Source organism: Mus caroli, unplaced genomic scaffold (assembly GCF_978045245.1).
Source record: "Mus caroli unplaced genomic scaffold, Mus_caroli_1 scaffold_15, whole genome shotgun sequence".
NCBI classification, from domain to species: domain Eukaryota; kingdom Metazoa; phylum Chordata; class Mammalia; order Rodentia; family Muridae; genus Mus; species Mus caroli.
In genome coordinates, this window is record NW_028227270.1 from 58,151,844 (window position 1) to 58,167,124 (window position 15,281).

Here is a 15,281-nt window from a genome sequence, read left to right on the forward strand (position 1 = left end):
TTTCCTAGACAATTTATTCTTTCAAAATCAACCTGCAATAAGGAGTCTGTGTGTTAGCAACTTTACAGCTTTTGAATTTTCTTTTTTTTTTTATTGGTTTTTTTTTATTACATATTTTCCTCAATTACATTTCGAATGGTACCCCAAAAGTCCCCCATACCCCCTCCCCACTTCCCTACCCACCCATTCCCATTCTTTTGGCCCTGGCATTCCCCTATCTTGGGGCATATAAAGTTTGCAAGTCCAATGGGCCTCTCTTTCCAGTGATGGCCGACTAGGCCATCTTTTGATACATATGCAGCTAGAGACAAGAGCTCCGGGGTACTGGTTAGTTCATCATGTTGTTCCAACTATAGGGTTGCAGATCCCTTTAGCTCCTTGGGTACTTTCTCTAGCTTCTCCATTGGGAGCCCTGTGATACATCCAATAGCTGACTGTGAGCATCCACTTCTGTGTTTGCTAGGCCCCGGCATAGTCTCACAAGAGACAGCTATATCAGGGTCCTTTCAGCAAAATCTTGCTAGTGTATGCAATGGTGTCAGCGTTTGGAAGCTGATTATGGGATGGATCCCTGGATATGGCAGTCTCTAGATGGTCCATCCTTTCATCACAGCTCGAAACTTTGTCTCTGTAACTCCTTCTATGGGTGTTTTGTTCCCAATTCTAAGAAGGGGCATATTGTCCACACTTTGGTCTTCATTCTTCTTGAGTTTCATGCGTTTAGCAAATTGTATCTTATATCTTGGGTATCCTAAGTTTTGGGCTAATATCCACTTATCAGTGAATACATATTGTGTGAGTTCCTTTGTGATTCTGTTACCTCACTCAGGATGATGCCCTCCAGGTCCAACCATTTGGCTAGGAATTTCATAAATTCATTCTTTTTAATAGCTGAGTAGTACTCCATTGTGTAAATGTACCATAATTTCTGTATCCATTCCTCTGTTGAGGGGCATCTGGGTTCTTTCCAGCTTCTGGCTATTATAAATAAGGCTTCTATGTACATAGTGGAGCATGTGTCCTTCTTACCGGTTGGGACATCTTCTGGATATATGCCCAGGAGAGGTATTGCTGGATCCTCCGGTAGTACTATGTCCAATTTTCTGAGGAACCGCCAGACTGATTTCCAGAGTGGTTGTACAAGCTTGCAATCCCACCAACAATGGAGGAGTGTTCCTCTTTGTCCACATCCTCGCCAGCATCTGCTGTCACCTGAATTTTTGATCTTAGCCATTCTGACTGGTGTGAGGTAGAATCTCAGGGTTGTTTTGATTTGCATTTCCCTGATGATTAAGGATGTTGAACATTTTTTTAGGTGCTTCTCTGCCATTCGGTATTCCTCAGGTGAGAATTCTTTGTTCAGTTCTGAGCCCCATTTTTTCATGCGGTTATTTGATTTTCTGGAGTCCACCTTCTTGAGTTCTTTATATATATTGGATATTAGTCCCTTATCTGATTTAGGATAGGTAAAGATCCTTTCCCAATCTGTTGGTGTATTTTTTTGTCTTATTGATGGTGTCTTTTGCCTTGCAGAAGCTTTGCAGTTTCATGAGGTCCCACTTGTCAATTCTCGATCTTACAGCACAAGCCATTGCTGTTCTATTCAAGAATTTTTCCCCTGTGCCCATATCTTCTAGGCTTTTCCCCACTTTCTCCTCTATAAGTTTCAGTGTCTCTGGTTTTATGTGAAGTTCCTTGATCCACTTAGACTTGACCTTAGTACAAGGAGATAGGAATGGATCAATTCACATTCTTCTACATATTAACAACCAGTTGTGCCAGCACCATTTGCTGAAAATGCTGTCTTTCTTCCACTGGATGGTTTTAGCTCCCTTGTCGAAGATCAAGTGACCATAGGTGTGTGGGTTCATTTCTGGGTCTTCAATTCTATTCCATTGGTCTATTTGTCTGTCACTATACCAGTACCATGCAGTTTTTATCACAATTGCTCTGTAGTAAAGCTTTGGGTCCAACATGGTGATTCCAGCAGAGGTTCTTTTATCCTTGAGAAGAGCTTTTGCTATCCTAGGTTTTTGTTATTCCAGATGAATTTGCAGATTGCACTTTCTAATTCGTTGAAGAATTGAGTTGGAATTTTGATGGGGATTGCATTGAATCTGTAGATTGCTTTTGGCAAGATAGCCATTTTTACAATGTTGATCCTGCCAATCCATGAACATGGGAGATCTTTCCATCTTCTGAGATCTTCTATAATATCTTTCTTCAGAGACTTGAAGTTTTTATTATACAGATCTTTCATTTCCTTAGTTAGAGTCATGCCAAGATATTTTATATTGTTTGTGACTATTGAGAAGGGTGTTGTTTCCCTAATTTCTTTTTCAGCCTGTTTATTCTTTGTGTAGAGAAAGGCCATTGATTTGTTTGAGTTAATTTTATATCCAGCTACTTCACTGAAGCTGTTTATCACGTTTAGGAGTTCTCTGGTGGAATTTTTAGGGTCACTTATATATACTATTATATCATCTGCAAAAAGTGATATTTTGACTTCATCTTTTCCAATTTGTATCCCCTTGATGTCCTTTTGTTGTTGAATTGCTCTGGCTAGGACTTCAAGTACTATGTTGAAGAGGTAGGGAGAAAGTGGACAGCCTTGTCTAGTCCCTGATTTTAGTGGGATTGCTTCCAGCTTCTCACCATTTACTTTGATGTTGGCTACTGGTTTGCTGTAGATTGCTTTTATCATGTTTAGTTATGGGCCTTGGATTCCTGATCTTTCCAAGACTTTTATCATGAATGGGTGTTGGATCTTGTCAAATGCTTTTTCCGCATCTAACGAGATGATCATGTGGTTTTTGTCTTTGAGTTTGTTTATATACTGGATTACGTTGATGGATTTCCGTATATAGAACCATCCCTGCGTCCCTGGGATGAAACCTACTTGATCAGGATGGATGATTGTTTTGATGTGTTCTTGGATTCGGTTAGCGAGAACTTTATTGAGGATTTTTGCATCAATATTCATAAGGGATATTGGTCTGAAGTTTTCTATTTTTGTTGGGTCTTTTTGTGGTTTAGGTATCAGAGTAATTGTGGTTTCATAGAATGAGTTGGGTAGAGTACCTTCTGTTTCTATTTTGTGGAATAGTTTGTGAAGAACTGGGATTAGATATTCTTTGAAGGACTGATAGAACTCTGCACTAAACCCATCTGGTCCTGGGCTTTTTTTGGTTGGGAAACTATTAATGACTGCTTCTATTTCTTTGGGGGATATAGGGCTGTTTAGATCATTAACCTCATCTTGATTCAACTTTGGTACCTGGTATCTGTCTAGGAACTTCTCCATTTCATCCAGGTTCTCCAGTTTTGTTGAGTATAGCCTTCTGTAGAAGGATCTGATGGTGTTTTGGATGTCTTCAGGATCTGTTGTTATGTCTCCTTTTTCATTTCTGATTGTGTTAATTAGAATGCTTTCCCTGTGCCCTCTAGTGAGTCTGGCTAAGGGTTTATCTATCTTGTTGATTTTTGCAAAGAACCAGCTCCTTGATTGGTTGATTCTTTGAATAGTTCTTCTTGTTTCCACTTGGTTGATTTCACCCCTGAGTTTGATTATTTCCTGCTGCCTACTCCTCTTGGGTGAATTTGCTTCCTTTTGTTCTAGTGCTTTTAGGTGTGTTGTCAAGCTGCTAATGTGTGCTCTCTCTAGTTTCTTTTTGGAGGCACTCAGAGCTATGAGTTTTCCTCTTAGAAATGCTTTCATTGTGTCCCATAAGTTTGGGTATGTTGTGGTTTCATTTTCATTGAACTCTAAAAAGTCCTTAATTTTTTTCTTTATTCCTTCTTTGACCAAGGTATCATTGAGAAGAGTGTTGTTCAGTTTCCACGTGAAGGTTGGCTTTCTATTATTTATTTTGTTATTGAATATCAGCCTTAGTTCATGGTGATCTGATAGGATGCATGGGACAATTTCAATATTTTTGTATCTGTTGAGGCCTGGTTTGTGACCAATTATGTGGTCAATTTTGGAGAAGCTACCATGAGGTGCTGAGAAGAAGGTATATCCTTTTGTTTTAGGATAGAATGTTCTGTAGATATCTGCCAGATCCATTTGATTCATAACTTCTGTTAGTTTCACTGTGTCCCTGTTTAGTTTCTGTTTCCATGATCTGTCCATTGGTGAAAGTGGTGTGTTGAAGTCTCCCACTATTATTGTATGAGGTGCAATGTGTGCTTTGAGATTTAGTAAAGTTTCTTTAATGAATGTGGCTGCCTTTGTATTTGGAGCATAGATATTCAGAATTGATAGTTCCTCTTGGAGGATTTTACCTTTGATGAGTATGAAGTGCCCCTCCCTGTCTTTTTTTGATGACTTTGGGTTGGAAGTCAATCTTATCAGATATTAGAATGGCTACTCCAGCTTGTTTCTTCATACCAGTTGCTTGGAAAATTGTTTTCCAGCCTTTCATTCTGAGGTAGTGTCTATCTTTTTCTCTGAGATGAGTTTCCTGTAAGCAGCAAAATGTTGGGTCTTGTTTGTGTAGCCAGTTTGTTAGTCTATGTCTTTTTATCGGGGAGTTGAGTCCATTGATATTAAGAGATATTAAGGAAAAGTAATTGTTGTTTCCTGTGTTGTACTAGTACCCTTTAACTTAAGAATTTGGAAACTTTAATCAAGATGGAACCAAGGACATTGCCCTGGGAAGTAAAATCCTGGGATCAGGACCCTGTGAGTCAATATACCTCTTGTCAGGAAAATGTTCCTAAAAGGCTGAAAATACAGCTGTTCCAGACTTAGTATGCCTTCCCAGGGAGGGAAACACTCAACACACAATTCAAAGATTAATTAAGATAGCTAGAAGCTGGAAACAACCGAGATGTCCCATGACAGAAGAAGGATACAGAAATTGTAGTTCATTTACACAATGGAATACTACTCAGAATTACTACTATTAAGAATGAGGACATCTGGCTGGGCGTGATGTCACACAACTTTAATCTCAGCACTTGGGATGCAGAGACAGGCAAATTTCTGAGTTCAAGGCCATCCTGGTCTACACAGTGAGTTCCAGGACATCCAGGGCTATACAGAGAAACCCTGTCTCAGAAAACAAAAAAACAAAAAGGAAGACATTCAAATCTTGCATTTTGGGTGTTTTGGATGTCTGTTATAGCTGTCTTATATGAGGCTATGCCAGTGCCTGGCAAATACAGAAGTGGATGCTCACAGTCATCTATAACATGGAACACAGGGCCCCCAATGGAGAACCTAGAGAAAGCACCCAAGGAGCTGAAGGGGTCTGCAACTCTATAGGTGGAACAACAATATGAACTAACCTGTACTCCCAGAGCTCATATCAATAGCTACATATGTAGCAGAAGATGGCTTGTTGGCCATCACTGGAAAGAGAGGCCCCTTGGTATTGCAAACTTTACATGCCCAATATAGGGGAATGCCAGGGCCAAGAAGCAGGAGTGGGTGGGTAGGGGAGCAGGGCGGAGGGAGGGTATAGGGAATTTTCAGGATAGCATTTGAAATGTATATAAAGAAAATATCTAATAAAAAGTAAATAAATAAATAAATAAATAAAAAACAAAGGAAAAAAAAAAAAAGAACGGGGACATCCTGAGTTTTGCAGGCAAATGAATGGATCTAGAAAATATCATTCTGAGTGAGGTAACTCACACCCAAAAGGACATGCATGGTATGTACTCATTAATAACTGGATATTAGCCAAAAGAAAGAAAAAGAAAAACACCTATACAAAACACACAAGATACAGGCCACAGAATTCAAAAGGCTCAACAAGCTGAAGTGTCCAAGTGAGGACAACTCATTCACACCTGGGAGAGAGAAGAAAGCAATCATAAGTGGGGAAGGAGGGAGGAACTTGGGAGGCAACGTGGATGGGGTTGGGGGGCAGTGGGATGTAAAGGGGAACCTGATCTGGTTTTGGGTGAGAGAAAAGGACTGAAGACCCGAGGGCCAGCAGATTTATTATATGCATTATTAAAGTTTTTCCATGGGAACAGAACTCATAGCATGGATCTCTCTATGCATGTAGATAGTGGTTTTTTTTTAATTAATTAATTAATTTATTTATTTTATGTAAGTACACTGTAGCTATCTTCAGACACTCCAGTAGAGGGCGCCAGATCTCGTTACGGATCTGTGAGCCACCATGTGGTTGCTGGGATTTGAACTCCGACCTTCGGAAGAGCTGTCGGGTGCTCTTACCCACTGAGCCATCTCACCAGCCCCAGATAGTGGTTTTTTAAAAATGGATCACAGCAGGGCTGGAGACATTGCTCAGCAGGTAAGAGCCACTGACTGTTCTTCTGAAAGTCCTGAATTCAAATCCCAGCAACCACATGGTGGCTCACAACCATCTGTAATGTGATCTGATGCACTCCTCTGGGGTGTCTGAAGGCAGCTATAGTGTATTTACATAAAATAAATAAATCCGTGGGTTAGAGCAAGCGGGGCCAGAGCATCTGAGGCCGGAAAGAGAGATAAACTGTCTGAAAATAGCTACAGTGTACTTACATATAATAAATAGATAAATCTTTAAAAAAAGAAAAGAATGGCTCACAGAATGTGGTCCAACTAGTAAAACAAAGACCATATAGCAATGGAAAGTTGAAGAATACAGTACTGCTTGTATGTCACCGCTGATCTGCAGCATATGCCAGAATTCCAAAGAAGGAATCTCTAATGCTAGAAAAATAAAGTGATCTCTCTTACAAGATACGGCAAGCAGGAAAGAGAAAGTTACCATCTTCATTATCCTTTATGTATGCAAGCTGCCACCAGAAGCTGTGTCCTAGATCAAAGTATTATTCCTGTCGAATCCAAAGCTCCTGAATAAAGGGGGGTTTCCCATGGTAAGGATTGCAAATTGTAAAACGTCCTCATGGTGCCCACCTGTTCAGTGTTACGTCATTAACTACAGTAATTCGAACTGCAGTGCATTTTACCTCATCCTGATTGCTGTCTGTCTCAAAGCTGTGACATCTGCATAGAAGACTCCATTTTTATACTTTATTTTCATTTTATATTTGAGTGTTTCCCTGGCACTTGGTCGTGTGCAGGGCCTGCAGTGGTCAGAAGAGGGCATTACATTCCTTGGGATTGCATTTAGAGCACCTGGGTCAATGCTACGTGGTCATCTGTAACAATAGCTCATACCTATGCCACATCTGTACCTAATACATTTTGATTATAATTAATTTTATACATTTGAATTAAAATATAATATATCACTTTCTGCAACCTTTACCTGTTTACATTTTTCTAATACACATTCGCAAAGACAAATGAGGTTGGAGGTTTGGTAACAACATGCTGCCCTAGTAAGCCAACTTCATTTCCCTAACTGTATGCAATATATCTATTTACAAGCTTGAATGTATCAAGAAGCTGCTAAATGCTAAGAAATCTCCTTTTGTCTATGCCCTTATACCTAGTTAGTCTACCTTTCACTTGATCTCATTGAAACACAAGTGGTTCCTTTTGCTCTCTTTTCTCAAATCCAGTTTCATCTTTATCCTGCTACTTCTTACCTCTCTGCTTCCAGGATGCTTTTCAAAAATGAGAGATAGAGTCCAAAGAGAGTGCTCACCAAGAGAGAGAGCACTCAAATGTCTATTTGCTGTAAAAGAGCAGTCTACCACCCTCAATACACCCTTGACATGCTGGAACAGGCTATATCTTGATGGGGCTTTGGGCGGGACAGGGGTTACCCTGGGCCAAAACTTTTCAACTTTATTGTGCAGCTCCTCAGTGCCAGCCAGCTGACTTTGCCTCAGGTCATCAAGCAAAGACCACAAGAGGAACATTCCTTTCTTTAGCATTCATTCTATTGAGGCTTTGGCTTTCAGAGCCACACCAAAACAAGGTTTCTGGACACACCTAGCTGCTTCTGAAAAGGCAATGTCTTCCTAAACTTGGATATTTCACTACCAGTTAGGTTTTCTATGAACCATATTCAAATATCCTTCACCAATTTACCCCCTTACTTCTCCCATCTGCATTCTAAATTCTTCCCTGCCAATTTCTCCCTTGTTAAATATGTGTAACTATGAAGACTCAAATACATAAATAAAACTTGCTGATTGCATTTTTATTGGTTGTGTGTAAATGGTGGAAGGGCTGCCCACCTTGAATTGATTAGCCAAATAGGGAACTCATTGCCTGGGGCTATTTCCCCTACCTGAGTGTTGCTCTCTTTAAGAAGCAATAGCATTTGAGGAGCACCAATCAGCCACAGATCAAGAGGTCAATAAGATAGGGTCTCTTCTCTGAGAAGTAGACAAAATACCTGACTTGAATCCAAAAGCTGCAAGTGGACTATTTTATTTACTTGTGAGCATTTTGCTACTGGTGGTGGCAAGCCTACCATACCTTCAATATAGAGGTAGCTGTCACCCAGATTCCCCAGAATGATTCTCCAAGACATTCCCCCTGCTCCTCCCAAAGATTTCCAGGTACTGGAAAATAAGTATTCAACATAGGAGCAAAGGGCGACATTCCTATTTAAACACATTACCTTGCTTCAACTCTTATAGAGTTAATTCTGCCTCTTACTGTTGGGAGCTATTAAGACAACTCTTGATCTCTAAATTGGGCCTCTCCCCCCAAGAAGAAAAAGGGGTCAAAAGCGGGACCGACACACCAATTCCGAGAATGTTCCAGCCCTACCGATTCCGAGAATGTTCCACCCCTAAACCATTGCTGATGTCTTGACCACACCGTGATACCACCAAGTTCCTGCTTCCCCCTGTAGCTACCAAAAGAAAGAATTTCTATTGCCCCCCTCCCATAAGTACTTCTCCTTTTGCTTGTATTGCCCTACCCCTCCCACTGATAAGTATCTATACTTCCCCTTTTGCTTGTGCATTTAAGCCTTGGACCTTTTTCAATAGATTCGGGGGCTTTGATACATTCCAGAAAGGTTTCCGTGTCCTTATTCATACAAGGCCCTCGTCTCTCTCTACCCCCCATTTGTTTGTTAAGAGGAGGTCCCCTCGTGACCCTCGAATAACTGGACCTGCTGGACGGGTCATCTTACCCTACCACACTCTTCCATGATTGTCAATGAGACTTATGATTCCAACATACAATGCTAATAATAAACAATATTATTCCATAAAGTGTTAAAGCATATCAATGATGGAACATACCAAAGAAAGACCAAATCCAGCAGGAAAATATGAAATCAGGAAGTTCATTGTTCAGCTTCTTCAGATAATGATGAAATGGCCTAGACTACAATATATTTAGGCATCTCTAGCCTTCCACCTCTGTCACTGAAGCACACATGGCCTCACTTTTAGGCCAATCCAACATCAAGCTTGCAGCTCTTATCAAAGATTCTCTTCTTGTCCCAAACACCTTGTGTATGGTATTATATTTTACTTTATTGAAATTGGGTTAGCTGGGTTGTGGTGGCTCATGCCTTTAATCCCAGCATTTGGGAGCAGAGAAAGGTAGATTTCTGAGTTTTAGGCCTGCTTGGTCTACAAAGTGAGTTCCAGAACAGCCAGGACTATATATAGAAACACTATCACAAAAAAATAAACCAAATAAATAAATAAAATAAAAAGAAATTGGGTTAGTGGTGCAGGAGAGATCTTTCAGTTGTTAAGAGCACTGATTGTAGAACCAGGCTTTATTCCTAATATTTACATGGCAACTCACAATGATCTAGAACTATGTTTAGTTCCACAAAACATAAGGTCTAATTGTTACATATGAGCTGTCAGCTGGTATTTTCTGGGGTATTTCCATAAATGAGACCTTTTCTGCATGTTTTTCATATAGATTCTAAAATGAATGGCTTAAAAATATACTTCTCTACTACAGAGGAAAAAAACAAAGTTCCTTGAATTACTCTTTCAGTCAGCAATGGCAACATGTGAAATAAAGTATCATAGGTATATTCTAGTCTACGATTTCAGGGGAAATAAATCAACTATACCAAAAGCAAAAACCAAGCTTTTAACCAATTTGAGTTGTTATTTGTCAAAAACACTAATCTACAGTGATCAGAGTTTATTCTATCTACAAACACATAATCCCCTACCACAAAGAGATTCACAGTTCAATTCTGGACCATGTTTTGTTTTCGCTCCCTTTCCTTTCTGTGTTAAACCATACTTAGTGGTATAATTTTCCTCTGCCCAGGTCACTACATGTATGAGTAGGACTACTATCTCTCTAACAATCCTTCCCAGTCCCAGCAGATCAGATTCTGATAGCTCAGCCAACCTGCTTTTCCTGACCATGGAATTTACCATCCTAAACACTGGCTGCCACACTCAGCATAGTACTGCTTGTAGAGCTGCTTCAGAGGAGAATCTTAGAATGAACCTACAAGGTACCTCCTACTGTAGCTACTGAGTGTTAGCTCTTTCCAGAGTCCATCACTATCTAGGGCCACCCTCCTGGACCCCAGGAAAGTAGCAGCACTGCCACTGGATGGGAAGAGATCAAATGACTCAGATAGTCCAGGCCTATTGAGCTCTGCCATTCCACAATGGGTGCAGACAGGGTCCTAGACTGTGAAATTTTAGATATGAAGAAGATCTTGCAGTCTTCCAGAGCATGTCTACTTGATTTATTCAATGAAGGAACAGGGTACATCATGTGTACATTCTCTCACATACCTACAGTCAGTTCAGCCAGTGTGGTTGCTGGGATTTGAACTCAGGACCTTCAGAAGAGCAGTCAGTGCTCTTACCCAGTGAGCCATATCGCCAGCCCTCAGGAGGATCATCTTAAAACTTGAAAAAAATTGTCTTATTTAGTAGCAAGACAATCATTACCTAGACATTATTCTTGGTAGAACTAGTGTAACTATAGTAATTGGACATTTTAGCAAGTTCAGCTTTTTATCCAGATTCTTGATTGCCTTGGTTTGGATAGAAAAATGGGCCAGCAGGACAGTTACCAATTATTTAATATTGATTACCTTAATGCTAATCTTAAGTACTGTCAAAGCAGAGATATTATCACCTCTTTTTGTCCTGACCCTTTCTGGCCCATGATAAACATATTTCAAAGTTGGTCACAAAATTCAATTCTTGCACAGGTGCAGCTTCATTGAACAGTCCCAACAGAAAACAGAAGTTGGATGACAATCATTCACTGGCCTATCTTTCCTTTCAATGCACAGTCAAGACCCAGGCTGGGAGAGGTGCAGGACTGACATCCAAGCTTGTGGCAGCAAAGACAGGATTGGAAGTTCAAATTAATTCTAAATTACAGAGTATGAGCCAGCCTATTGTTCAGGACATAATGCTCTAAACAGAAATAAATAATCAACAGCACTCTTTAAAAATGAAAAGAAATTTTTAATCACTGGGAAGTATTGGAGAATGGAAACAATTAAGAGACAATAACAGAGATGCATTTAAAAGAAATCACGGGAGGCGGTGGCACACACCTTTAATCCCAGCACTTGGGAGGCAGAGGCAGGCAGATTTCTGAGTTCGAGGCCAGCCTGGTCTACAGAGTAAGTTCCAGGACAGCCTGGGCTACACAGAGAAACCCTGTCTTGAAAAACCAAAACAAACAAACAAATAAACAAACAAAAAAAGATAAACATCATTGAAAAGTTCTCACATATCTGAACCAATTTTCAAAAAAAGGAGAGCATTCCCTGACAGAGGGAATGCTGTTAAGAAGAAAGGGTTTTACCTCACCCCATGAGCAATGTCAGCTACTGAGTTATGTAACAGTGAGGAGCTGCCCTTGCAATCGCCATTAAAAGATGGCGCTGATATCCGGTGTTCTGACTAATAAACAAGTAGTCTGTGCATGTGCTGGGGTAATTTTCCATGCCTTGTGCCCTGCCTGTCCCGTGGCGTCATTCTGGGCTGATAGTGAGCAACCACTAAGGGTAAAATACGTATCCAGAGCCGGGCGTGGTGGCGCACGCCTTTAATCCCAGCACTCGGGAGGCAGAGGCAGGCGGATTTCTGAGTTCGAGGCCAGCCTGGTCTACAAAGTGAGTTCCAGGACAGCCAAGGCTACACAGAGAAACCCTGCCTCGAAAAACCAAAAAAAAAAAAAAAAAAAAAAAAAAAAAAATACGTATCCAACTGCTCTTGTGGGTTATAAAAGGACCGAGTTTCCTGTGTTCTGGGCCTCCTCCTCCCCAGAAGCTGATCATCTATCTCTTGAGATGCATTAAAGCTGTTTGCTGCAGAAATTTCCGATTGTGTCCCGTGTTTGTGTCCTCGCCGGCGAGACTCCTTATCACACAGACATGTAACTTAACACATGTAGTGAGATCAATGACCTGTTTCTCAGCCCTCGGAGCTGAAGTAAATTTGCAAGTGGATTCGACATACAGGCAATATTGACATCTAGTAGGAAATTTAAAATTCATCAGACCAAGCTAATCATTCCCCACGTGTATGCCCACCAATCTGATCTGCTTTCACTCACATGACATGAATTAATAAATGCTAGGAAACTACAAAATCACTCACACTGGCATAACCAGGTACTTCTACATACTGGTGATACTAACAGTTGTTTGTGTGCCAAATATCTTTCTGTGAATTACACAAGAATCTTGTCCTCCTACTCTGGTCAAAGGTAGAAGCCATGCTCCTCATGCTCCACATGCAAATCCTTTCCCCCTTAGTACAATGGAAAGCTGACTACATGGCTCGAACAGGTCATTTAAAACTGAGTGGTGCTGTGGGCAGTTCATGTCATCATTTGGCTAGCTTAATCAAGAAGACAATATGTTATTGCCCTTAGGAGCAAGAACTGAGATCAAGGCCACCTGAGTGTAAGTGGGAGAGCTTTTCTCAGAAACATCTGTCTAGGCTGGAGGTACAGCTGCTCTAGCACTGATGTGTTTTGATAAGGAAATCACTGCACAAAAGTAAATGATTATGTTGAAAAATCTCTTTACAAAGAGTGTGTATTCAGCTCACATAGAAACCAGCCAAGAACAGATTTTTGCATTTCACATATGCTACCATTTTAATTCTTTTTAAGTGTTAGGACCCAGGTCATCCTTTGAACCACAGCAATAGGGAAAGAAGTCTGCAAGGCTAGCCACTGAGGCACATGGAGGTTTATAACTCAAGTGCACATTTTAATCATGAAGTAGGATTTCAAAGATTGAGTTAAAAGATGTAACAGTGCCACAATTCTCACACACAAGGAACACAAAACACAAATATAGAATATTGGAAAAGTCACCTAACAGTACTGTGGTTGCTGCTCTTACATGAACAATTCTGCAGAGCTACTCTAACCTCAAAGAAAAGCATCTTTCCCTCCTGAGCAAGCTGGTTCAGAGGAAGGCGATGGACTCATTAATGCAGGACAAGAACGACTTACATTCCAACTAGCCCAACTGTTATCTATCTCAAGGCCATTACTTCAGTGTGGAGAATTCCAGTTTTTTGAGTAATACTTTTTAAGTTTTTATTAATATGTAGTTTAATTTTATTTTGCATGCATGTGTCTGGGCTCTGTATTTTCTGAGACCAGAGGCAACAGCAAATACTTTGCAATAATAGTTGCAACCAGGTAGTTTGGGGAATGGGACCCCTGTCTACTGTAACAATATCTAGCTTATGTTAACTGCTAGGCTGTCTATCTGTCAAGGTACTTATTTAAACTGTACTCTCGTACATGTTTAAGTAAAAATATTGCATCATTTTTTGCTTCATTTTCTATTCTTTATCTATTCCCAAATGTGTTTCAATATCTTCTTTGTTAAGGATGAAAAATAATGCACAAATACATGAGGAAAACCTGCTGTGTGCACTCCTTTGACTGTATTTGTTTTTTCAGGGATAAATAATTTCCATTGAATATGCCATGAGCAAGCTCATCCCAGCCTGAGGACTTTTTTCACTTGTGGGAGAATCTGACCGTGAAGAATAAACTTATAGTGGTAAAAATCTCAGATAACACTTACTAGTGTCATGAATCCAAACTTCTAGAGCTGCAGCGAAGACTATGGCTACTGGCTTGAGACAATCACAGTCTGCCTTGGCTCTCTGGACCTTGCAGCACACCCTGTTGACCACTTTTAACTTGGTTGACTATGAAATTCTGGTGTTCTCACTCTGTAAGTACCATTAATATAGGCATGTGCAACCATGCCTGGTTTAGGTGCCTTTCACTTCAATTAGTAATGCATTAGAATTACAGCATGTGTAAGATGAACAGTTGCAATTAAGTATATTCAGAAGCAACTTAAGTGTGTGACCCTCAGTTTTACCATCTGTAGAATAAAAATAGAAGTCTACCCTAGTTTTGGTGAATTATAACAGATGCCATCATAAACCAAAATTATATTTCTGTATTGTATATATTATATATATATAACACACACATATATAATATACATTATATATGTATAATATACATATACATATATATAATGTATGGTCGTGGCTTATTTTTAGGTGTATGAGGAAGTCAGATGCAAGTCATAAGACTTAGCTGCAGTCCCGGGCGCCATCTTGGGACTGCTGCCACACCCGCTCCTCACTGTTGTTCTTTCTATTTTCATGTATTAAGCATTTTAATTTTAATATTAAAGCATGTTGACAAAACAGGACCCTCTGAGTGTATATCTTCTATCTTTGGACTTACACTCAGAAGGCTGACACATGACTATCAAGAGTAATAGGACAAGCCAGGCGTGGTGGTGCACACCTTTAATCCTAGCACTTGGGAGGCAGAGGCAGGCAGATTTCTGAGTTCAAGGCCACCCTGGTCTACAAAGTGAGTTCCAGGACAACCAGGGCTATACAGAGAAACCCTGTTTAAAAAAAACCAAAAAACAAAGCAAAATAAAAAAGTAAAAAAATAACCCTGACTAATGACTGACACCAAAGCTAGGATGCACAACAACCAACTCTCAGAGGAATTTGTGGGAAAATGAAACACAAAGTAGTGCCCACCATGCTTTCACCAGCAACCTTACTGGAAATGTATGATCTCACTACCCATATATTTAAATAAACAAGGGACCATTTAGAAGATGAGTATCCAATTCATTTCATTGCACTAGAAGAGTACCTATCAACAAGAAAAGTGGGATTAAAGCTGAACAGAAATCACAGAAGGAAATCAAGGTTTGCATAATATACATTTGTAAATGGATTTGAAAGATAGAAAAAACTTTAATATCTATTCCAAATGTTTGAAAATAAAACCACCAGCACAATTGGTGATCTCTACTATAACACTCGAGGGACCATGGGAAATAATTTACTTCCTTCAAGGCTCTGATGAAGAAGAGAAGATACAGGATGTTGTCCCTGATATGGAAAACATCTGT

At 40.1% G+C, this 15,281-nt stretch overlaps 1 protein-coding gene across 1 annotated transcript in view; it reads right to left on the minus strand.

The window, feature by feature from the left end:
* Positions 1 to 9,044, minus strand: part of LOC110288370 (uncharacterized) — a 145,428-nt gene extending 136,384 nt beyond the window's left edge. The window contains 1 exon segment of the mRNA XM_085830835.1: positions 9,027 to 9,044. Within this exon segment, the coding sequence (XP_085686961.1) occupies positions 9,027 to 9,044 (18 nt within the window).
* Positions 9,045 to 15,281: the final 6,237 nt, after the last annotated feature.